The following is a 23,298-nucleotide window of genomic DNA, read 5'->3' as shown; positions in this document are numbered from 1 at the left end:
GTTTATGAATGAGAAGTTAATAGATAACATTTTGATAATAAGGGGAAATAGGGAAATCGGGAGCAAAATACGGAAGGAATACCAGAAACCGGTAAGAGAGGGGAAGGATCGAGTGGTCAAACGACAAAATCAAAAAACCAATACAAAAAATGGATTGGGGAGCAAATTTGCGATTAGTGTTGACAAGGGAGGAAGAACAATTAAAGTGAAATAAAATGAGAAAAATTATGATTTGAACTGAGAATCAGTTCCCATCATACTGCTCATACCCGCAGATGATGTTGTGGACTCTTCCAAGAGTCATCCGGATCTTCATAGCCGTGCCGGGGCTGATCTTGGCCTCCTGGCACCAGGCCATGCTGGATGCCCGATCGAGGAAGCAGCGGTAGAGGTGGGATCCATTGATTCCTTTTTGGACGACGATGTCGGTCAGGTCTCGGTCCTGATGGAATTTTTGGAGCCAGTCCAAGATGTCAGCGGTCTGAAAATTTAAATATTGCTAAGTTTTTGGTTAGTTTTATGTCATTTTTGAAAATTCTACTCTTAGAACACTACAAACTGTAAAAAATGGTAGTCCTCCATTCTCAAGAGAGGAATTTTCCATACTTGCAAATTTTCGTTCCGGTCCGGCAAGACTCGAAAGCCTGGCCTCAAGAAAAGGTACCAAATTTTTTGACTTTTTTAAAAGAAATTTTACATTGAAAAATTCAGTTTTTGATGCATAACTAGCTTTTGATTGAATTCTGAAGTATAGTCAAAATTCGACGTTTTCGGAAAAAGTTTAAAATTTTGTTCAAATTTTTGTAGCCGGGTCGGACCGTGAAAATTTTGATCATGGTTCGCTCCAGACCGTTGCAAGTATGGAATTTTTGGGCCGCGGTCACTGCTACAATATCCTAGTCATCGGATAAAAGCTATCGCTCTAGATAGGCATTTCTTCCTCCTCATAAACGTTTTACGGTTGTAAAAAGTAGTCGGCAGACAATTTCAAAAGTCAAAAAGTACAAATGTATACATACTCCGGATACCTACTCCAACATTTTTCCAAACTAAAAAAACTCACCGTCCACTCCTCATAATCCCATTTGTTGCCAGTGGGGAGGATGACGTTCTTGACGACCGGCTGAAAAATAAATTTATTTCTTATCATGAGACACATTTTTGTTTTACCATGATTTTGACAATTGTGTGACCGGCAGGAGGAATTGTATCGGCAGCCGGCTCCACGTGTCCACCTTGCTCCATGAGCTCGTCGATCTCGAAGGAATCTTCCTCCTCGATCGGGGCCAATTCGTGGTGGAAGAACATCTGTAATAGATGAATAATCAGTATTAAAACGTGTGGAATCTTATTTCCGGCATATATAACGTGTTCTCTGTAAGACTCGAGCAATAGAGGTTCTAGGCAGAGTCTAATGTATTAACATGTACTATGAACCTTTGGTTAACACATACACGTAGTTTTGATACCCAGCTCCGAGTTACTGTAGTACGGTAGGTGCTCATAGGTCAAAAAATTGACCTATTATTGGCCTATGAGCACCTACCGTACTACAGTAACTCGGAGCAGCGACCCAATATTGTGCATATGTGTTGCACATGTCCTCATATACGTCCATTGAAAGTTTAAAAGCTGTAGCTAACTTACACGCCCTACGCCCTACCTACAATGGTCATATTCGAGTTTTACAAAGAATGCGTTATATGTCTTTTGAATTTTTTCGACTGATGATGTATATATAGAATGAATCAAAAACAACGTTCATCCGCAACACAGTTGTTTCGTTGTCATGTAAGTTTTTTTCAAATAATTCACAATAACTTACGATTTCTTCTTCCATTCCAACCTCGGCAAGTCTGTTGTCGACAGCATCCTCAGGTTCCCCAACATAGCGCCCATTCTCATCGATTCCACGTGGTTGATCCATTGGGCCAAACTGCCTGAATTCGGCTCTGTAGGCGGCCATCATCGCATCGCCTCCCGGAGCCACTCGATGAGGTCTAAGGCGACGACGGATCTGAAAAATTATTTTTGAACTGACTTAACTAGGTTATTGCAGGCACTTACTTGTTCGATGACACCTCTGAAGCATTCCAGGACCATTTTCGAATGATTGGGATGAAGGAAAGATCTGAAATTATATCTTTAGACAGGGGAGACGAAAAGTTAAGTAAAAATCATTAGAAAACTCAGTCGGAAAATAGAAGAAGGAGGAACATTTTGAAAATAAAGAGATTAGGTTCTAATCGATATGAATGGAAAAATAAAAGAAGGACTGAAGCGAACAGACAGCTCGTCCCCAACAATCGTCCCCTCCGAATCGGGCGGAGAGACTGTAGAGAGGATGGAGACGCCGACCGACCGAGTGGTACAAGTTGCATCGAGGGGAGAACAGTTTGACGATGATGACTATTCGAGGCGATGATGGGGGAAAGAGGAAGAGAGCACGTCGGCTCGTTGGTGAGTTATAATATCTGTTGAGAGGGTTGAGACAGTGAGATAATGGATAGTCATTTGGGCAGAGAAGAACAAAAAAGAAGGAGACGAAAGTAACACGGAAGGGTGCAATATAAGTTGAACACTGATGACCTTGAAATACTGAACATTACGAATTTGAGTATTAACACGGCACGTTTCTCACGATCGCGCTCTACCGAAACCGAAGAAAATTGGGTGCGAAATTGAGAGACTCAGAGAAAAAGAGATATTTCTCACGGGGATTTCGGTAGAGCACAGTTGTAAGAACTGTGCCGAGCAAATACCAAGAAAACGAATTTGGAAAGTTTTGAAATGGTCCATCTGACTCGAATCGATTGTCTTTTTTACTTAGAAATGAAAAAGAAGGAAAGAGATCTGTGACTCATCTATCAGAAAGAGGCCTTCCAGAGAATTCCGAAAAACAAAGAAAAAAGAAGCGGGAATTTCGAAACACTAGCAATGACAGTTTCTTATTGATCGGCGACAGAAATTCTCAGGTCCCCCTCCTTTTTGCTTTCCCGAGCCCACGATAACCTTGGCTGCAGGAAAAGAGGAAACTTTTTTCTGACGCCGCGTAACACGACGCCACCTGCCATTCTACAATAGCAAAAACCGTTCGTAAACACTTTGTGCGAAATGGGAAAACATTTTTAATGGGAATCTTGTTTATGTAGAGAAATTTTTGTGAGATACGGTAATTGATTACATAAAAACGGCTTAAAAAGAAAAAGTTGAAAATAAACTGATTACTGCTCCTCGATCCCCATCCGATTGACGATTGCGCGATGACTCTCGGCGATTCGCGCCCAGAGTGCTTCGTGTTCACGCTGAAGCTGCTCCATGCTCTGCTCCTCGAGCTCACTCTGTAAAAAGTTAAGTTATTTCTAGACTCATTTTATGAGAGGTGGTCTTACCTCTGATGTGCGCTCCTGGCGTTGCGGGCGTCGATTCTCGAGGAGTTGACGTCTTCTGAACCAGATGCTGATCTGAATAATGATAAGCTATCTTTTTCCGTTGAAACTCAGTTTGTAGACTTACATCGTTGACACGAATGCCAGTAAGGGCTCCGAGAGCCACAATATCTTTGATGCACGGCGCCGGCTTTATGGCGAAGTAAGCCTCAAAGAAGGCGTTTTGTTGGGCGGTGATCGTCATTATTCTGGAATAAAAACTGTTGGATTTACTCTTTTTTTTTCAATCTTTGAACCCAAAGATCTTTTCAATAAAATAATGAAGGTGATTCATAAAGAAACATGTGTCATATCGAAAGTGAAAGTAGGAATTCGATTGGCGTAAACAACCAAGACTCCGCCCACTCAGGCGGCTCGAATCGTTCCTTTCATTTATGATACATATGCGCAAAGTGTAATAAAAATGAGTGAGAGAGTGAGAGATATATTAGAGAGTAAATGTGACAAAAAACTCGTTAGAATTAATGGCGACTGGGTTACGGTAGGGAAGGTAAACAATGGCGGAGGTAGGAGAACACTGTCACTTTACTCAAATAACTATTTTTTCTCTTTAGTCGGTATTCACCAGCCAAATAATACTCAAAAAGACATAAAATTTGATGTAATGATATCTCCAAGAGTATTGTTTACTTACTAACACTCTACGGTCACTATTCGTGTAAAAAATCTAATTTGCAAACTGTCATATCCGTGCTCTCACTAGGGAAGGCTCCCGAGTGACCGTGGAGTTATAGGACGTGCCTTATATCATTGGAAAGCTGAGAAAACGCTAATTCCAAATATATACTCAGTTTTTGCCCCCGAGGTTTGGTATTCGAGAAAAACGAGATCAAAGTTTGGAACGCTGACAAGTCATTACCTTACCGACGCGTGAAAAATAACGGCAGCGTGGTACGTCGGTAAGGTAATTCCTTGTCAGCGGTCCAAACTTTGACCTCGTTTTTCTCGAATACTCGGCCTCGAGGGCAAAAACTGAATATATATGTGGAATCAGATTTTTCTCAGCTTTCCAATGATATAACTCACGTTCCATATCTCCGCAGTCACTCGGGGGCCTTCCGATGTAAGACCTTCTGATCTACAACCGCTAGTCTCCCGAGACTGGTCACACTCGTGTCTTCTCGTAGCTCTCATCTCACTTCTTTTTGCAACTTCCTAGACAACGCCGTCGTCGTGCACCTCCTCGATACACTAATGAGAGAGATAATATACAATTGAGAGTGCGTCGTGATAGCTACAACAATATTAAAGGGAAAAGAAGCGCGTGTGTGTGTGTGTGTGTCTCGACTCTTCTACTACCACTTTTGCGCTTTTAAAAGAATTTCAAAAAAGAGAAAAAAAGTAGGGAGGGTATGTTGTTTTACCCAAAATCCCGACAAAGGCGCCACTGTCCTTGAATGATTATTATGGTAGATGGAGAGATCGAGAAAGCTTTTTGTGACCTCTAATACTCTATCATTGTAAAACTTTCGAAAGTTCAAAATCCCGCCAAACGACTTTAAAGAAGTCTACAGAAAAAAAAACTAGGAGAATTTTTTTTTCGAACGAGCAACAAAAATCTCAGTCAGCTCCAATATAAATTTTTGTAGTACCAAAATGGCCAGACTTCCCGTCCCAGATTCAAAAATGGGTGCTCATTTTTTTCTCTAAAATTCATAGTGAAAGTGCTTAAACTACGAAACATATTCAGTTTTTGGTTGAATATTAACTTTTAAGTCTAAGACTTTACTTTTTCAAAAAAAATCAAATTTCGGTTCAAAACGGGAAGAACCGGCCCGTGACAAGTCTGAAAACGGTCAAATTTCAAATGACATATGATCACTGAAAACCAAAACGAAAGATTTTGAATTTTGGATCAATTTACCAAATAGCCTTTGAGCCAAAAAACCTGAAAACTGAAAAATGAACCAAAAAACCTTTGATTCTATCCAGGCCGTGAGAAGTGCGAAATATTTTTTTCTAAATTCAAATTCTCCAGATAAGATGTCTAAACCTCTCTCACTCTCTCACCCATCACACATTTTCCCATAATTTCACAACTCACATTTTCCTTCCCTCCATTTACCCTTTCTCGTTCTCTAGACGCCTTGAACGATGTCCCCAATGACTCTCTTCAAAATCAACACTATCTCGCTATGGCTCTCTATATAAATGACGTGATCTTTCCTTCTTGGACATATGTATAGTCCTCTCTTTTAATTCTTTGGTGTCACACATGTATTTCAATTTTCGATACTTGTCTATGCTTACACACCGAGATGACAAGACACTCTTGCTTTTATTACTTATCATATCTGATGAAAAATTTCACTTTAATAGATGATCATAGGTTATATGTATACTCCAAAGATATGCCGAAATAGTTTGTATGTCTTGTGGTTATTGGATAGTGACAGATGTGTGTAGTTAGTCACCATTGACTAGGGAAGAGTCCCGAGTGACCGTCGAGTTATAAGTCGTGACTTATATTACTGGAAAGCTGAGGAAACGCTGATTCCAAATATATATTCAGTTTTTGCCTTCAAGGTCTGGTATTCGAGAAAAACGAGGTTAAATTTTGGACAGCTGGCAAGTCATTACCATACCGACGTACCACGCTGCTGGTAAGGTAATGACTTATCAGTGGTCCAAACTTTGACCTCGTTTTTCTTGAATACCAAGCCTCGAGGGCAAAAACTGAATATATACCTTTCCACAGATATAGTCCCCGACCTATAACTCCACGGTCACTCGGGACCCTTCCCTAGGGAGTTGTTTTGAAGGGTAGCCCGTTGCAATTTGACTGGCTCTTATTACATTAACAATAATTTTTAATTTTTAATTTATATTGTTATCCCCTTCAAACTCCTTTTTTTGCTTTATTGCTGTAATCAAGTTATACATAATTTTAAATAATTCCAGCCAAATCTCCTCTCGCTTCTTCGCAATGAGCCAACTAACTCTCCGCGAACAATCTCCGACGGTACGGTCCCCATTCGTCTTGAAATATTTTTTACCCAATATCACAAATTTTCAGCTCGCCAGACTTCTCGATGAATATGATGAACCCGAGAGCACCGAGTCCTCCACAGTGAGTTTATCTCTCAGATTTCAGAACATGACTCATTCAAATTTCAGTCTCCAAATTCTCAAGATGATCCGAGTCCAGTGGATTGGGAGGTGTGCCGTCCAGTGAAGATCGAGGTGAGATTTATAGAACCTCTCAGTTACATTCATGAAAACAATATTTTCAGCCAACAGTGGAGACTATCGTCTTGCCGAGAGGTCAAGGCTTTGACTACAATCGATGGAGCGTAAGTTTTTTTTGCTATAATTAGAGAAAATTCGCCAGACTTGCAAAATCTCGGCCCGGATTCAAAAAATGCGCACAATTTTTCACAACATTTTTTTGAAATTTTCATCAACAATCCTATGTACGCTTGAGTTTTTTTTTCGATATTTCAAACGCTGGGCCGAAAAACTTTCGATTTCGGCTCGGTCCCGACCTGTGACAAGTTTGCAAAACCTGAATTTTTTCTCCTCCATTCATTCTGACTTTTTCAGGAGTCGGATATCAGGAAATTCCTCTTCTGTCTGATCCGTTCAAAACCCATCATCGACGTCATCATGTCACATGAAGTGACTGGAAGCTCCCTCTTCTCATGCTTCCTGCATGAGGAGACCAGTGAGATCTTCCGTCGAATGGTCGGCCTGACTCAAGGCCAGGCGCTGAAGATCCGAATGACCTTGGGAAGAGTCCACAACGTTCTCTACGGCTTGGATTGACTGCTTCCAGCCATAATACTATATATTTTAACCGCACCCTCCTCTTCTTATTGGTATTCACCGGTCCCCGAATTTCATATCTTTATAATGCTATTTTGCAACAATTCGCGATTTCAAATAAAAATGAGATGAAATTATCTTTACTTGGCAAATCGAACTCTAACCTTTAGAGCCATCAATCCAATAAAACGGTAGATGAAAAAGGAGACAAAGAGAATCAGAACATTCACATAAAGCGGTGTGTCAATACCACGACGCTCCAATATTCCTTCTCCATTAACAGCTGGGCAATAGCCTTGAGTAGAGCTAGCCGTCAGAGGGTTCGCCGCCGGGGAGCACCCAGGAATTTCAGTGATTGGTTTCCACTGATTCGCCTCGAGTGCTTCGAATCCATGTTTGAACCAGGATAGGTAAGAAATGTGGCGGAAATACGAAGGAATGTTGTTGGCGTTTATGTAGAATCCTTAAAAAGTAATTTAAAGAGGAGGATTTCAGTGAGGTTTTAAAAAAGGATACCTCCAAAGACAAGCATGGGGAGGACGAACATTGGCATAAAGGTCACCACAAGCCCTTCATCTCCGAAGATACATGCACCGACGTAAGCTGGAATAATGAATTTGGTGTTGTCTTACAAGGAAAGTCTTTGAAGACGCGGCTTTCAAATCGTATATAAATTCGGTTGTAGGTACTTTCGACTACGGGGAGTCCATTTCTGCAAAAAAAACCTGCTAAATGTCTCAGCGAGTCGAGTTATGAGCTCTTAAATATTTCAGATGGTTAAGACGGACTCTCTGACTCGTTCGATCACCCATGTTCACCCGAAAAAAGTCGACCATCTGCGATTTGCCAATCCTTTTGATCAAAGATAGTATAAAGTGTCCTCAGTAAATTGGGGTACTTTTTGGCCGGGTCCGTCACCTGGATACCTAGGAAAATCAAAAAATCGATATTTTTCGAAATTTTTTCCTGAAGTAGTTAGGAATGAAATCTCAACGGGAAGTTATTGTAGACACTATTTTAAGCATTTTTTGTGTTCAGAAGGAAATTCCAGCTCAACTTCTTCATTGTGAAATTTTTGAAAATTCATGAATTTTTCCGGTTTTTTCATGAAATCGTTTTTATCTCGACAGGGACACGAGAAGACAGCGTTTTTTATTCACAATTCCAAATCTACATAAAATTTGGTATCGGAAACATGTTGTCCCTACTCGTATCTATCCCCAAAGAACGGTTTTTTGGGAAAGTATGAGAAAAACTGGGATTTTTATTTTCGAGGTCTTCCGGTAAATCGTTTTTAATGTTTCAAAATAATGGTTTTTTGAGTTTTTTTATTTAGTCGCGTTGTTTTGTTTCAGTTCCGACATAATTCTCGATCATACCACAAAAAAATATTCAAAAAAATTGAATTTTTCGAAATTAAAAAAAAATTTCTGAATTGAATCATTCGAACTGAATTATCGAGGATAGCATTAAAAAATCAAAAGAATATAACTGGAACATATTTCAGGTTCATGAAACAACTGATTTCTATTATCCGGTCGTCTCCAACTCATGCTTTCCTGTTGAAATTTAGCGAAATGTTCAACTAAAAAAGCTGATGCAACGGTTCTTCATACTTGCAACGTTATTTGACAGAGGATTGTGTTGAATATGATAAGAAAAGTAAGAAAACTACAAAAATTGATTGATTTAGCAAGATTTTCAAGAAAAAATTGAAAAAAACACTTTTCTGACTCCCACAAAAAGGTCAGACCATTAAACATGTATGAGTCTCATTTTTTCATCTTTTCTTGAAAATCTTGCTAAATCAATCAATTTTTGTAGTTTTCTTACTTTTCTTATCATATTCAACACAATCCTCTGTCAAATAACGTTGCAAGTATGAAGAACCGTTGCATCAGCTTTTTTAGTTGAACATTTCGCTAAATTTCAACAGGAAAGCATGAGTTGGAGACGACCGGATAATAGAAATCAGTTGTTTCATGAACCTGAAATATGTTCCAGTTATATTCTTTTGATTTTTTAATGCTATCCTCGATAATTCAGTTCGAATGATTCAATTCAGAAATTTTTTTTTAATTTCGAAAAATTCAATTTTTTTGAATATTTTTTTGTGGTATGATCGAGAATTATGTCGGAACTGAAACAAAACAACGCGACTAAATAAAAAAACTCAAAAAACCATTATTTTGAAACATTAAAAACGATTTACCGGAAGACCTCGAAAATAAAAATCCCAGTTTTTCTCATACTTTCCCAAAAAACCGTTCTTTGGGGATAGATACGAGTAGGGACAACATGTTTCCGATACCAAATTTTATGTAGATTTGGAATTGTGAATAAAAACGCTGTCTTCTCGTGTCCCTGTCGAGATAAAAACGATTTCATGAAAAAACCGGAAAAATTCATGAATTTTCAAAAATTTCACAATGAAGAAGTTGAGCTGGAATTTCCTTCTGAACACAAAAAATGCTTAAAATAGTGTCTACAATAACTTCCCGTTGAGATTTCATTCCTAACTACTTCAGGAAAAAATTTCGAAAAATATCGATTTTTTGATTTTCCTAGGTATCCAGGTGACGGACCCGGCCAAAAAGTACCCCAATTTACTGAGGACACTTTATACTATCTTTGATCAAAAGGATTGGCAAATCGCAGATGGTCGACTTTTTTCGGGTGAACATGGTGAGTCGATCGATGCTCGATCGACTCGGAGAGTGCGTCTTAAGCTTTTTCGCATGGAAAATTCTTAAATGAGAACATCTCGCGTATACTACTTGTTGATTTGGAATTCTATTTGGAATATCTTAAGCATTCGAACAGTTTGAGCTCATAACTCGGCTCGCAGAGTCATTTATCAGGTTTTGACTGCAGAAAGGGACTTTCCGTAGTCGAAAGTACCAATAACCAAATTTATAGCGCGTTTGAAAGTCGCGTCACCAAAGGCTTCCCTTGCTAGCGAAAGGGGGGACCTACCAATCGAAACAGCCACCCAAGTGAGAGTGATACAAACGAATACGAACACAAAGAACGAGGAGATTGGCGATGCAACCAATCCAGCCATCCAATAGACTACCGATCCATAAATCAAAGGGAGAATCGTGTATTGAGGGAGTTCAGCTATACTTTTAGCAAGAAAATACGCTTCGACAGAGTAGATATTCGATTTGTGCTCACGAAGGAAGACGGGCAGCTCCGAAGTTATGACCTGGAACTTTTAGTTTAGAGTTTAACTGGGGAAGGCGTGGTCGTGAAGTTCTGGGCGTGACTTATATCAACGGAAAGCTGAGAAACTTCACGGAGCCTTCCCTAGCAAGTTTCACACAACTCACATTGACAGATGGAAAATAGAAAAGAAAAGTCATGTCACGCGCACAATTGTACATGACACCCTCCAAATTCTGAATTGTTGGCCCACTCAACTCGGTACGCCAGTTGACAACGCCCACAAGGATAGCGGTCACCACGATCTGAGCGAAACGGACACGAAGGAGAAGGGGATCACGGAGAGTTGTGCGGAGAGATCTTTTGAGAAGAACATTGAATTGGGTGGCGAATGAGGAGTTGTAGCGGTTGCTCCCATCGTCCTCCTCTTCCTCTCCATAACCTCCAAACTCGTCAATTGTTGTCCTGGTGTTTTTGAGCATCTCGTTCCCAATATCACTTTTTTGATACTCGGAGATTATGAACTGAAATTCCATGTTTCTTTAAAAACTTTTTAAAGCCACCCTGATCCCGGTACCTCAATTCTCTGAATATCATCCTTTTCGGTCTCGGGACTTATCGAGATTTCCGACATCACAAAATCCGCAGGATTGTAACTCTCAGGAACCCGGAACTCTCTTCCCAAGCCATCGAAAAACGGACACAACTTGTCGACTGCACCATGGTAAACGGTTTTTCCAGTCGCCATGAAACAAACTTTGTGGAACATTCGGAATACTGTACTGGATGGTTGGTGGAGGACGACTATAATAGTCTTCCCTTTAGCGGCTAGGTCAAGAAGTGCACGGACGACTTCAGAAGCCATGAAGGCGTCGAGACCAGAAGTGGGCTCGTCACAGAAGAGGATTTGAGGATCGGTAAGAATCTAAAAGTAATTTATGAGTTATAAGGCAAATGGTGGGTCACTACTAACTTCACAAGCGAACGCCAATCTCTTCTTCTCCCCAATTGAAATTCCTTTCATTCGATTCGGAATTCCAATCAGAGTATTCTGACAATCGATCAGATTCATATCTCTCAACACACTTTCAACTCGTTCCATTCTTTGCTCAGCAGTACAATCCTTCATTCTCATCCATGCCTCAAATATAGGAAATGAAAAAAAGTCATCTACAGTACCCCTCAAAAGTTTATCATCTCTGGCTGTTTTCAATTCAACTTTGACAGTTCATTTCGGTGTCACCTGATTGAAATTTTATTTTGTATGGGTTGGACAGAGCAAAAATAGCACATTATTTTTGTAGTTGATCTTTTTATGTAGAAACACTACCATGAAAGTTATAGGTCGTCAAAGTGAAAAGCTCAATACGCACTGAAATTAGTCTGCTTCAGTGAGAAATTACTTTCATTACCTGTAACTTTCATGGTAGTGTCCCTATAAAAAAATGGTCAACTACAAAAATTCTGTGCTATTTTTGTTTTATCTAACCCACACAAAATAAAACCTTTCGGACAATCAGAAGGCACCGAAATATACTGTCAAAGTTGGCATTTTCCACTAAAAACACCCAAAGTTGATAACCTTTTGAGAAATACTGTACCGTAGTACTGTATCTACTACTGTATCTGTATCTAAGTACTATATCTAGGCGTACCGTATAAGTCAGTTGCTCCCTAACCGTCAGTGTTCCACAAAACAAGTCCACCTGCTGAACATATGCACACATTTGACGCATTCTCTGTTTGGTTATCTTCTTCCCGTTGACCGTCACATCTCCGTAGTACTGAAATCAAGATTTTGAAAAAAAAACTCCCCATCGATCTGTCTTGTCCAGATGCAGATGTCCCACCTCCACTCCATTGGTATCCAAATGAGCAAGAATATTCATCAGTGTCGTTTTACCTGCTCCACTTCCACCCATCAGCGCCAACACTTCACCTGGTTCAGCAACTCCGCTTACTAAAAATGACTACAGTAATCTAAAAACCTACAGTAATCCAAAAACCTTACCATTCTTAATAACCTCTTTCCGCCCTCCACCTGCCTGCGGTACTGTTGCCACGATTCCACTCCACGCTATCTTTTTTCGGTTCTTGTCACCATTATCCATGGCTGTGACAGTAGTGTTTTGTTGATCCATGCTGATCTGAAAATCAATTTTTGAGGCCCCGCCTCCTTTTTAAGTTGAGGCTCCGCTCTAGAAATACCTGTGTCTCCGTTCCAGTTTGTCGAGACTCGAGTAGTGATGCATTCGGAAAATCTTGCATTATTTCACAGAAATCAATCAGAAACTTTTCCGCAAGAAAATTCTAAAATTGGAAATAAAACATTTTGAAGAATCATATCACGTTTTTTCTTCCTAACTTTTTTTGTAAAACGTGAAATGTCCCTGATGACGTCAAATGATAGATTGATTGGTCTGGTTCAATTTAGTTTTCGATTTCGACTTCTGATTTTTTAATAGGTATGTGATTATTAGTGACCTACCTAACTCTCTAATTTTAAGAAATTTCATACCAGTACTTCTATGAGAAACAAGTTAAACAACCCTTTGATATTTATTATTCTAATTCTTCTCGCCTCCTTATTTCTTATTCTTGGAACTCTTGCAGTCTGGAAGTACAATCAAAAACTCACAAGGGTTGCTCCATTGAGAAACCCAGAGAACTCTCATCCTTCCGTAACCCAAAAACGAAGGAATGTATGTGAATCTCCGGAATGTGTAACACTAGCTCATCAGCTGGTATGACTCCCATTACATTTTCTAGAATCCAAACAGGTTTTTTTCCAGCTAAACTGGCGTGATACAACCGTAGATCCTTGCGAGAATTTCTATAAAGCGTCATGTGGAAACTATATACAACATACGTTGTCGGATGGTACTAGGAATGCGAAAAAGAGAAAAATCATCAAGAAACTTATCAAAGGTGAGGTTTTTAGACCACCAAATTTAATTTTATATGAAATAGCGCAATTTGACATTTCAATGGTGTTTTCAAATTTTGAAAATGTTGAGTTTCAGATGAGTTATGACGATCTCAAGTTGATGGCCTAGAAATTCGGACACCCAGGTCACCAAATTCAAACTGTCATTACTCATCGGAAACTCAAAAGTTTGAAGTTTTGAAAACACCATTAGAATGGCCAAGTTTTGCTCTTTAAAATGAATAGAAATGAAACCTAGGCCACCAACTTCAAACCGTCATAACTCATCGGAAATTCTACATTTCCAAAAATGGAAAACACCATTGAAACTGTCGAAATCTGCTCTTTCAAATAAATATAAATTTGATGGCCTAGAAACCCAAATTTACAAAAGCAAAATTATTTTATAGAATTCCTCGTAAAAAATCATACGACAACCTCGAAATCAGAAAATACTATGAAGCTATTGTATTGGAAGTGTCAAGATTTGAAGAATGAAACGGTACTTTGAAGTGTACTGTAGTTGTGAAAACAAGCTATAAAATTCCAGATCTTAGATCTTAAACTCAAGAGGACAATGAAGGAAGTTCTGAAAGACATTCGATTCCTGGGAACTTGGCCTATGATAGATGAGAATTGGGAGGCGTCGAAATTTGATTTGAATGGTAATTTGTAATAGAAAAAGCCATACTTGAAAATGTTCAAGGGTTCGACTTTTAAAAGAAATTTTACATTTAAAAAATTAATTTTTGAGTGAATTCTGAAGTATAGTCAAAAATTCGACGTTTTCAAAAAAAAAATCAAAAAATTTAATGATTTTCAGCTATACTCATCAATATGGCCAAATTAGGTCAGCACGATTTTGGTCTTTTCAAACTCCAATCAATAAACAAGTGGGAACTGAAAATTGTTTCAGATTTTGATACTGCTAAACACATTCCTGAACACAAAATAATTAATGTTGGTTGTATTTTGAATATTCTTATTTTCTCGAGCTTTCTTTCAGATGATTTCTGCAATTCTAACTGCCAATAACATTACATCAAAGGCGAATCAAGTTCTCAATGATATCAGAGATGTTTACAGCTTTTATGAAGAGTTGAAATCGGTAAATTCACTTTTTGATGAGCGATTCGAAAAGTTTTGAATTTGAGAATATTTCGGAAAGTGTGAAACTGAAAGAGATCGCTCCAAGTATTCAGTTTGAGAAGATCCTGAAAAACCTGCTGCATCCAAAGACTGGAAATTGGAAGCAGTTCAAAAAGAAGATTTCAAATGCAGATCCCGTTTTTGAGAATTTCGGAGGGAGTCAGATAGTGAGATAGGGAGGAGAAAGTTTAGGAAACAATTATTTGGAATTAAGGTGCAAAATAACACACTTTCAAGAATTTTGGCAAACTACTTGGTGCTTAGATTCCTTGAAAACTCGAATTCATCTATCACTTATGAGAGTTCCGTGGCTAATGGCAGAACGTGTGATGAGGTGAGCCATAACAGGTTTTATCCGGGTGTTCTCACTAGGGAAGGCTCCCGATTGACCGTGGAGATATAGGACGTCACTTTTATCTTTGGGAAGCTGAGAAAACGCTGGTTTCAAATATATATTCAATGTTTGCCCTCGAGGTCTGGTATTCAAGAAAAACGAGGTCAAAGTTTGGACCACTAACATCTCATTACCTACTGACGTGTAAAAATATCGACAGTGTGGTATGTCGGTAAGGTAATGACTTGTCAGCGGTCCAAACATTGACCTCGTTTTTCTCGAATACCAGATCTCGAATGCAAAAACTGATAATATATTTGAAATCAGCGCTCTCTCAGCTTTCCAATGATATGAGTCACGTACTATAACTCCCCGGTCACTCTAGAGCCTACCCTAGTCAGTAATTTTCCAGGTCGTAATCAACAACTTGCCACGTGCCACCCTTCGTGCGTTCGTCCAGAATCATTTCGACCGAGAAAACCGTAAAATTGTCTCCGAAATGGTGGACAACACCTTGTGAAGCCTATCTTGAAATCATTTCGAACTCCACATGGCTCTCCTTGGAAGGAAAACGACGAGCTAGTTTGAAGCTTTCAAAATTGAAAAAGTTGGTGGGATATCCGGATGAATATGAAAAAGAAGGAACATTGGATCACACTTTTGAGACTGTAATCCAAATATAGGAAAATTTGAAACTGAATTGAATCAAATTTTAGCTTCACACTCTCCCATCGGATTCTTTCTATACAGTCATGAAGAAGATCAACAGATATCGAACGGAAATCTGGTTGAATTTTGTCACTTATAATCTTTCGCTGGACCCCACTCATGATTTGTTCCAAGTGAATGCATTTTATGCAGCTGCTGAGAATCAAATTAGTAAACCGTCTTGTTGTTGTTCATACGTTTCTCATTGGACAAGATTCAGATATAATGATCCCTATAATTGATGAGCCAAATCTGGACTCAACTTATCCCGTCTATGCAAAGTACGCTACTACCGGAGCTACGTTGGGTCATGAAATGGGGCACAGTTTCGATCCAACAGGAATTGAGTGGAATGAGGATGGATTTTATGAAAAGTGGCTGCCAAAAGAGGATCAGGAGGAATATACAAAGAGAGTGAAGTGTTTGACAGATCAATACGATAATTATGATGATCCGGATTTCGGGAGAAATGTGAGTTAGGGGATATCCGGATATACGATACCGTGCAGAAAGATATACAGAAACTTTTCACTTTTCCAGATGAACTCGTCCAACGTATTCACAGAATTATTTGCTGATCGTAGTGGTATCGACGCCGCCATCCGAACCTACCGTAACCTTAACATATCAGATGACCCAAAAATCATAGGTTTCGAAGATGTTCCTGCAGAGAAAATGATGTATCACATTTATGCTCTGGTACTCATTTTTTCAGTTTGTCACCGTAGCGTTACCGTTGAATTTTTAGGACCGGTGTGCTCCACGATCCACTCAAAGTCTATCCACTGTTCTGTCCCAAAACACTCATCCATCTGACAGTTTTCGGGTGAACGGTGTGTTCTCGAATCTGGGATCTTTCTCGAAAGCATTCAATTGTCCGGTTGGATCGCCAATGAATCGGAAGAAGAAATGTTATATTTTTGTGGATTAGAATTATTTTTAGTTTGAAATAAAACCCTTTCTTTCCGATATTTCTGACTTTTGAAACTTTTTTTCCGTTTCCCTTCTCAAAATTCGAAAAGTGCCCACCATCTACCCTCATAAAATTTTATGACCCCCATTATTCTCCTGCCCTCTGGAAACACAAGAGAACAAATAAACCAAATAAAAAATCGCATAAACGTGAACGTCTCCCACTTTTCAATATTTTTAAACCCTTTGTCATTTTCTCGGTTCAAAATTTCTCGTCTAGTCTTTTGAAAAATGGAGTGAGTTTTAGAAAAAAACTTTTTTTAATTAATTGAAAAAATTACTTACAGTAATCAAGAGCAATTAGTGCTAATTAACCCAAATCGAAACCAGGGGTCGGAACAAATTGAATTGGTAGATCAAAGTCACGAAAAGACATCAGAATCATCAGAGGATCAAGAAGCGAAACCAAAGAAAGTGACGGTCTCCCAAAAGCGTTTCAAAATAGTTGTGTTATCTTTGATTGCTATAATAATTGCCCTTCTGATTGGACTTGTGTTGGCAATTGCACTCGGAAAATCTTCAAAAGGTATTCATATTAGCACGGCACGCTTTTTACAACTGCGCTCTACCTAAACCGATAAAATAGTGTGCAAAATTGAGAGACTCAGAGAAAAAATTCATTTTTCAAGGTCATTTCAGTGGTTTCAACAACTTTGCCCAGCAAATAGAATTCAGATGTTTCAAATTGAAAATGTTTCTTAATTTCAGCTAAAAATTCAAAACTTGAGACATGTTGGACAAAAGAGTGTATGGGAATCGCTTCCATGATTGTAAGCTTTTTTTAATCAAACTATTTGTATTTAATTTTTTTCAGAAAAGCTTCCAAAAAACCAGCGTAGATCCATGTGATGACTTTTACAGTCACGTCTGTGGCCGGTACCCTGACCACACAACTGATGACAGTGGATGGGGTCATAAGCAGTTGCAACGACTCACGTATCAAATTTTTTGTAAGTTTTCTTTTATAATTTTGTGAATCATGACCTTCTTGTAGCGTTGGTCCGAAAAACCAAGAAATTCTCTACAAAACCGAATGAGCAACTGAGAATTTTCACGAAAAAATGTATGGATCGAGCAGGAATGGATAGTGATTCACTACAATATTTGAGGGAAGATATCGAGAAAAGAGGCGGATTTCCGTTGATTGATCCGGATTGGAATGCGGCAAAATTCGATTTGAGTGGTGAGCCACGGGCCATATGTAGCATCTGCGCTCCAAAAAATTAGCGTAAAATTTGCGCGAAATCCAAAAAATTTCTCTAAATTTTTTTGTGTGCTGAAAATTTGTATTTTTGTGCGCGGTTTCCAAAAAAAGCAAGAAAATTGAGGAAAAGTGAGATTTATTTTACCTCCCTATCATTCGTCTACATTATAATTGGCTGAGCGGCGACTCAATTGGCAATCTGCCAAGTCGTGTGCTTCACTAGGTTTCGGGGAAAATAATTTGAATTCTTGTGGACGGACATCCGGATCAGAGTGGTACGGAAGTAAACTCGGAAGTTAGACGGAAGTGAGTTTTATTTCGACAATATGAAACGAACTTCAAAAATATGAAGTTAATATGTTGAATTGATGGTATTACTACCCTTCGAGCATAAATAATTCCGAAATGTTTCTTATCCCCTACCAGTAGACCTGAAAAAGCAGCCGAATTTGAAACCCCGAAGTCGGAAGTCGGAAGTCGGAAGTGAAGACTTTCTTTTTCAGGTCTACTGGTAGGGGATAAGAAAAATTTCGGAATTTTTTATGCTCGAAGGGTAGTAATACCATCAATTCAACATATTAACTTCATATTTTTGATGTTCGTTTCATATTGTCGAAATAAAACTCACTTCCGTCTAACTTCCGAGTTTACTTCCGTACCACTCTGATCCGGATCGCCTGATTTTTTCCAGAAATGCTTGCCAACTACCTCTCCATAAATCGAAAACGAATGGGTTTTCTCTCTGTTGAACCGTTTGAAGCAGTCCAAGACGGTCAGATTGTATCCCTCCTTTTCCTCGGACCAGGCCCTCATTTTGTTGATTCCATTGCATTCAATATATCGTTTTATAAGGAGTCCGTGGCTTTTGTGAGTCAAAACTTAAAAATATCTGAGATGTATTTTTTATTGTTTCTAGATTCTGGAACGATTACTGCAGCTAGAAAATCGAACATTGAACAGAATTGAGTTCAGTAAAGCGTATGAAGAGATTGTGGGTTTGGAAGCCAGTTTCGTAAAAGTGAGTTTTCTCAAGTTGAATTTCAGTGTCAAAACAGTTTCAGCTCGGTGACTATTCCAACATTAGAATCGACACCGATGACATGTCAAAAACTAGAAATTTGAGTGAATTGGCAAAGATGGTTCCGGAAATTGATTGGTTCAAAATAATGAGAGCATTGCCAAGAGAAGCGACAAGTGAGGAGATGAAGGAGGACTTTATAAAGAAGATTCGAGTCCATGGAGGTGGTGAATACTTTTTTGGCGAGGAGAGGAAGGTAAGAAGAGCTAACAGACTATAAATGGTCCCGGGTAATCTTGTTCTTTCAGCTCGCCCGAATCGCTACGAAAACTCCGAAGAAAACGCTTGCCAACTACATCGTAATTCGTCAAATCATTGATGTTGCTCTCTATTATTACGACAAGGATCTCCCAAAACAGGGCAAATATTACAAAAAAGGCAGTTTGCAGAATTTTTGCTCCACAGTGAGTTTTTACATACAGTACTTTGCAAAAAGATACGAACTTTGGCCGTTTTCAGTTGAAACTGTCCAACTTTGACAGTGTATCTTGGTCTCACCTGATTGACCGATTAATTTCACTTTGTATGAGTTGAAAAGAGCAAAAATAGCACATCATTTTTGTAGTTGACCATTTTTTTTGTAGGAGTACTACTACGAAAGTTACAGATAATCAAAGTAATTTCTCCATGAAGCAGACTAATTTCAGTGCGTTCACTTTAACAACCTGTAACTTTCATGGTAGTGTCCCAAAAAAAATGGTCAACTATAAAAGAGATGTGCTATTTTTGCTCTGTTCAACTCATTCAAAGTAAAATTTGTCAGAAAATCAGATGGCACCGAAATACACTGTCAAAGTTGGTCATTTTCCACTGAAAACAGCCAACGTTGATAAGCGAGCAGTACTGTATCTAGACTTTCAATGAGTAATTTTTTTTAGTTAATGTTCAATTTCTTCCCAATTCCATCCATGAATATATTCATCGAACAATCCGAATACGATATGGAAAACTTGAAAATGATGGAAAGATTCTTGAATGAACTTAAAGAAGAGTATGAGGGAATATTCAATGAAAATCAGTATTTGGAACCTGAAATCAGAAGTTTCCTGAAGAAGAAATTGAAAGGAATCAGTGCCAGATTCGGGTATCCGGAATATCTCAAAAGCCAGCCATTGTTGGAGAAGATGTATGAAACGGTACGGCTTTCTCATAGTAATGTTCATTTAACGTTTATTTTTAAGATAATTTACATGAAATCAGTATGTATTGATAGAGAAAAACACGGGCTTTCTAATAGTATAAACATTTCGGCGATTTGATTAAAACGTATAAAGTTATGATGAAAACCATTTTGACTGGAAACTCTTTGGACCGAATCTGGTCATTAAAACTTTATTGTCGAAGATGATTTCCAGCTGAACTTCGAGGAGACGGATACTCCATACCAAGTCTACACGAAACTTTGGAGACATCGAACCGAGCAACTCGTTGAGCACATTGTACAAAACACCCCATTGAATCCGGTCCACTTGAAAATGTTTTCATTATATGCATCTTATAATTCTTATGGAAATAATTTTGGTAAGTTTCTGTCGATGAACTCCTAGGAGATGAGTGATTTTCCAGAAGTAAGTTTTCCATATATGATCTACCCATGGATCGACGTGAGTTTCCCCTTCTACAGTAATTACGGGCACTTGGCGTATGTTGTTGGACACGAAATTGGTCATGCTTTTGATCATTTTCATCGAAGACTCGATGAACGTGGAATTGAACACAAGTACTGGATTACGGACACAAATTCATCGAATATTGAGTATGAGAAACAAGAGAAATGCTTGAGAGACCAGTACTCGAACTACAAAGAGCCCGGATATGACTTTTTCGTGAGTTTGAAATTATGATGTTTCATGACAAAAGAAATTACGTATAAACCATACAGAACCAAGGTAGAGCTTCATTTTTGTAGTTGACAACATTTTTGTACGGACACTCCTTGGCAAGTTACATATCGACAAGTAATTTCTCTTTCAAGTCGCGCCATTTCAGTGCAAAATAGTGCGACGTCTTAAAATGACTATAACTGTCTAGGGAGCGTCCGTACAAAAAAGTTGTCAACTACAAAAATGAAGCTCTATCTTTGTTGTATATGAACCATTAAAATTTTTTGTGGAGGGACAATCGGTGATACCGTAACACCCTCTCAAACTTGGTCATTTTCAACTGGAAAAAGTCAAATTTTATACCTTACTGCACGGCACTGTAAGTGGCATGACCCTTTTACAATAAATTAAATTTAAAAATATATAAATCAAAACTTAAGAAAATATGAAATTTTCCAGATGAATGGAACCGTATCCCGTTATGAAATAATCGGTGATCATATGGGTATCCGTGCTGCTTTTAGAGCATTCAAGAAGGCTCAGAAGAGAGAAACGGTCAAGCTCCCAGGCTTCGATGACGCCACTGGAGAACAAATGTTTTTCTATAATTATGCGTTTGTTAGTTTTTTTTCAACCTACAATAATCCCCAACTATCATTTTCAGAGACAATGTGACGTGTCCGACCCGAACTTCCGCCCTGAACACTTAAAAAATCGTCCGCATCCAACACCTCGTTATCGAGTGAATGGAGTAGTTCAGAATATTCCAGAATTTTTTGAGGCATTCCAATGCTCGAAGAATTCTAAAATGAATCTGGAGACTAAATGTAAATTATTCTGAGTTGTAAATAATATAAGAGAAATTGAAATAAATTGTCCACAATAACTTTGACCCAAAACGTAGCACCCCATCGCTTTTATCGACGCATTTTAGGCTAGTGGCGCCGTCCGCCTCTTTGCACAGGTAGTCCGCTACGGACGCAATATGGGCGATATATGGGCCGCGCGTGGACTCAGCACGAATTCGCATAGGATTGTATGTGGTCCGTATACGGTCCGTTTTGAGTCCACGCGCGGACGTAGTCGCTCGCACTGCCAGCCCTTTCCCTACTTTGTTTTCCGGATGAGATCGTCATTTAACAAAGAAGAATGGAGATACAATTACTATTTTATTAAAAGAAAGATAGAAGGAACATTACAAATAATGAAAATAAAAAAAAGATAGCAAAAATAAGAAAAGCACTCAGGCAACTCAATATTAGTCTAATCCTACAACCGCATCAATCTAATCGCAATCTAATTAGATTAGTGGATTTTGCTTGCGCAAACTTCGATCGCGCCGGGATCCAAGAATAAGTCAGTACAACACGCTCAAATTTTCTGCGGATTTTTGTTTTACAGTTTTTTTCTAAGTTTTAATTCTTTATTTATGGTTCGGAAACATGAAAATGATGGCAAACTGATTTCGTTTGCGGTTATACTGGCTTTTTCACTATTTTCCGTTTTTGAAAATTGTATTTTTCGGTTTCTATGGCTCGTCAAGTCTTCAATTGTCGTCTTCAGTCTTCCACAACTTCCATCTGGTTTGGAAGAAAAGTCAACGTTGCGATGAAATAAAGAATTAAACAGTTTTTGATAATTTCGTTCATTTTACAGCTAAATTCGCTGAGTGGACGACAATGGACAGCACTCGGACAGAGGACAACGTGGATTTTTTCCATTTACAATGGATTTCCTTCTAATTTCTAACTTTTATTTTCTGTTATTTTTTCTGTACATTTCGATTGTAAGAACTCTTGTTTTTATTTGAAAAAATTTACTATTTCTTTTTTACCTAAAGAATTTTCAAATGTTATCACAAGTTACACAAGATTTGACGCTAATCTAATGAGACGCCGCATTAATCTAACAAGACGGTTCATTAATCTAATTAGACGCGGCACTAATCTAATCATGCCAATTATGCCGCGTCTAATTAGATTAATATTGAGTTGCCCGAGGATAAAGACGATTTCTACCAAGATCCGATGTATATAAATGGGATTCGCTATTCCGCAAATAAGTCGTCATTTTCGGACGACACAAATGTCACGTTTTTGTGGGATGAACAAACAAAATATGGACGTATTCGAGGATTTTTGTGTAAAGAGAACCTGTCCAACTCAAGAGTTTTAATTGCTCCATTCATAATTTCCAATTCACACATGAGAAATCTCGCAGAAAGACTTGTTTCTTCTGGAATTTCAACTAATTTATGCCAACAAATTTTAAGCGTTTTCTGCCATCCTATGTATGGTGCAGTTGTTTACGGGTGTAGTGATGTCATCGTCGCTTCTCCGAAAACGCTTCTTGGACATGCTCTCCTAGTAGAGAACTCGAAAACATTTATTGTACTTCCATTTTCTCTTCGTCCAATGTTATCATAATATTCATGCTGTTATGCTTTTAAAGGTGGACTAAACTCAACTCCGATATTTTCATAGAATAATGTATGAGTACCGGTGAGTTCATTTTCATATCGAAAAAATTTTAAAAATCGGTCTGGAACCCGCTGAGAGCGATCGCCGGTGAGTTTGGGCATTTCGGTGGCCTAGAAATTCGACTTCGGCCATGTTGAATTTTTCAAATTTTAACGCTATTTTCGGTCATTTTTGTTGTTTTCTTTCAATAATTTCGAAAGTAAACGGCAAAAATTGATAGAATTATTACAAAAATGTTAGAAAAA

General features: G+C 38.6%; 7 protein-coding genes across 7 annotated transcripts; 4 read left to right on the top strand and 3 right to left on the bottom strand.

Annotated features, from left to right (window-relative positions):
• Positions 1 to 244: 244 nt before the first annotated feature.
• On the bottom strand, positions 245 to 2,103 carry GCK72_006906 (uncharacterized protein; the record flags this gene model as incomplete). Its single annotated transcript, XM_053725878.1, has 6 exons — positions 245 to 481; positions 1,064 to 1,123; positions 1,171 to 1,308; positions 1,547 to 1,663; positions 1,826 to 2,017; positions 2,068 to 2,103. The coding sequence occupies 6 exons, from the start codon at positions 2,101 to 2,103 to the stop codon at positions 245 to 247; spliced, it is 780 nt and encodes a 259-aa protein (XP_053590072.1).
• A 1,121-nt stretch (positions 2,104 to 3,224) lies between these two features.
• Positions 3,225 to 3,633, bottom strand: GCK72_006905 (uncharacterized protein; the record flags this gene model as incomplete). Its single annotated transcript, XM_003110005.2, has 3 exons — positions 3,225 to 3,341; positions 3,393 to 3,464; positions 3,517 to 3,633. 3 exons carry the CDS (start codon positions 3,631 to 3,633, stop codon positions 3,225 to 3,227), a joined length of 306 nt encoding a protein of 101 aa, XP_003110053.2.
• Positions 3,634 to 6,375: 2,742 nt separating this feature from the next.
• Positions 6,376 to 7,214, top strand: GCK72_006904 (uncharacterized protein; the record flags this gene model as incomplete). The annotated part of the gene is made up of 5 exons (XM_003109878.2): positions 6,376 to 6,411; positions 6,466 to 6,519; positions 6,567 to 6,632; positions 6,683 to 6,742; positions 6,993 to 7,214. 5 exons carry the CDS (start codon positions 6,376 to 6,378, stop codon positions 7,212 to 7,214), a joined length of 438 nt encoding a protein of 145 aa, XP_003109926.2.
• Positions 7,215 to 7,354: 140 nt separating this feature from the next.
• Positions 7,355 to 12,647, bottom strand: GCK72_006903 (uncharacterized protein; the record flags this gene model as incomplete). Its single annotated transcript, XM_003110056.2, has 10 exons — positions 7,355 to 7,677; positions 7,731 to 7,817; positions 10,191 to 10,422; positions 10,547 to 10,903; positions 10,957 to 11,304; positions 11,353 to 11,520; positions 12,035 to 12,163; positions 12,230 to 12,339; positions 12,391 to 12,526; positions 12,588 to 12,647. 10 exons carry the CDS (start codon positions 12,645 to 12,647, stop codon positions 7,355 to 7,357), a joined length of 1,950 nt encoding a protein of 649 aa, XP_003110104.2.
• A 260-nt stretch (positions 12,648 to 12,907) lies between these two features.
• Positions 12,908 to 14,630, top strand: GCK72_006902 (uncharacterized protein; the record flags this gene model as incomplete). The annotated part of the gene is made up of 7 exons (XM_003110187.2): positions 12,908 to 13,123; positions 13,172 to 13,307; positions 13,716 to 13,807; positions 13,856 to 13,970; positions 14,129 to 14,265; positions 14,312 to 14,413; positions 14,460 to 14,630. 7 exons carry the CDS (start codon positions 12,908 to 12,910, stop codon positions 14,628 to 14,630), a joined length of 969 nt encoding a protein of 322 aa, XP_003110235.2.
• Positions 14,631 to 14,750: 120 nt separating this feature from the next.
• Positions 14,751 to 16,427, top strand: GCK72_006901 (uncharacterized protein; the record flags this gene model as incomplete). Its single annotated transcript, XM_053725877.1, has 6 exons — positions 14,751 to 14,788; positions 15,249 to 15,456; positions 15,505 to 15,667; positions 15,717 to 15,967; positions 16,037 to 16,195; positions 16,245 to 16,427. 6 exons carry the CDS (start codon positions 14,751 to 14,753, stop codon positions 16,425 to 16,427), a joined length of 1,002 nt encoding a protein of 333 aa, XP_053590071.1.
• A 272-nt stretch (positions 16,428 to 16,699) lies between these two features.
• GCK72_006900 (uncharacterized protein) lies at positions 16,700 to 21,414 on the top strand (the record flags this gene model as incomplete). Its single annotated transcript, XM_053725876.1, has 14 exons — positions 16,700 to 16,704; positions 16,756 to 16,994; positions 17,177 to 17,238; positions 17,283 to 17,418; positions 17,463 to 17,651; positions 18,364 to 18,539; positions 18,589 to 18,690; positions 18,734 to 18,946; positions 18,999 to 19,154; positions 19,629 to 19,886; positions 20,106 to 20,271; positions 20,317 to 20,576; positions 21,033 to 21,191; positions 21,238 to 21,414. The coding sequence occupies 14 exons, from the start codon at positions 16,700 to 16,702 to the stop codon at positions 21,412 to 21,414; spliced, it is 2,298 nt and encodes a 765-aa protein (XP_053590070.1).
• Between the last annotated feature and the right edge of the window lie 1,884 nt (positions 21,415 to 23,298).

Source organism: Caenorhabditis remanei, chromosome II, assembly GCF_010183535.1.
Source record: "Caenorhabditis remanei strain PX506 chromosome II, whole genome shotgun sequence".
Taxonomy (NCBI): Eukaryota; Metazoa; Nematoda; class Chromadorea; order Rhabditida; family Rhabditidae; genus Caenorhabditis; species Caenorhabditis remanei.
This window is presented reverse-complemented; position numbering and strand designations above follow the sequence as displayed.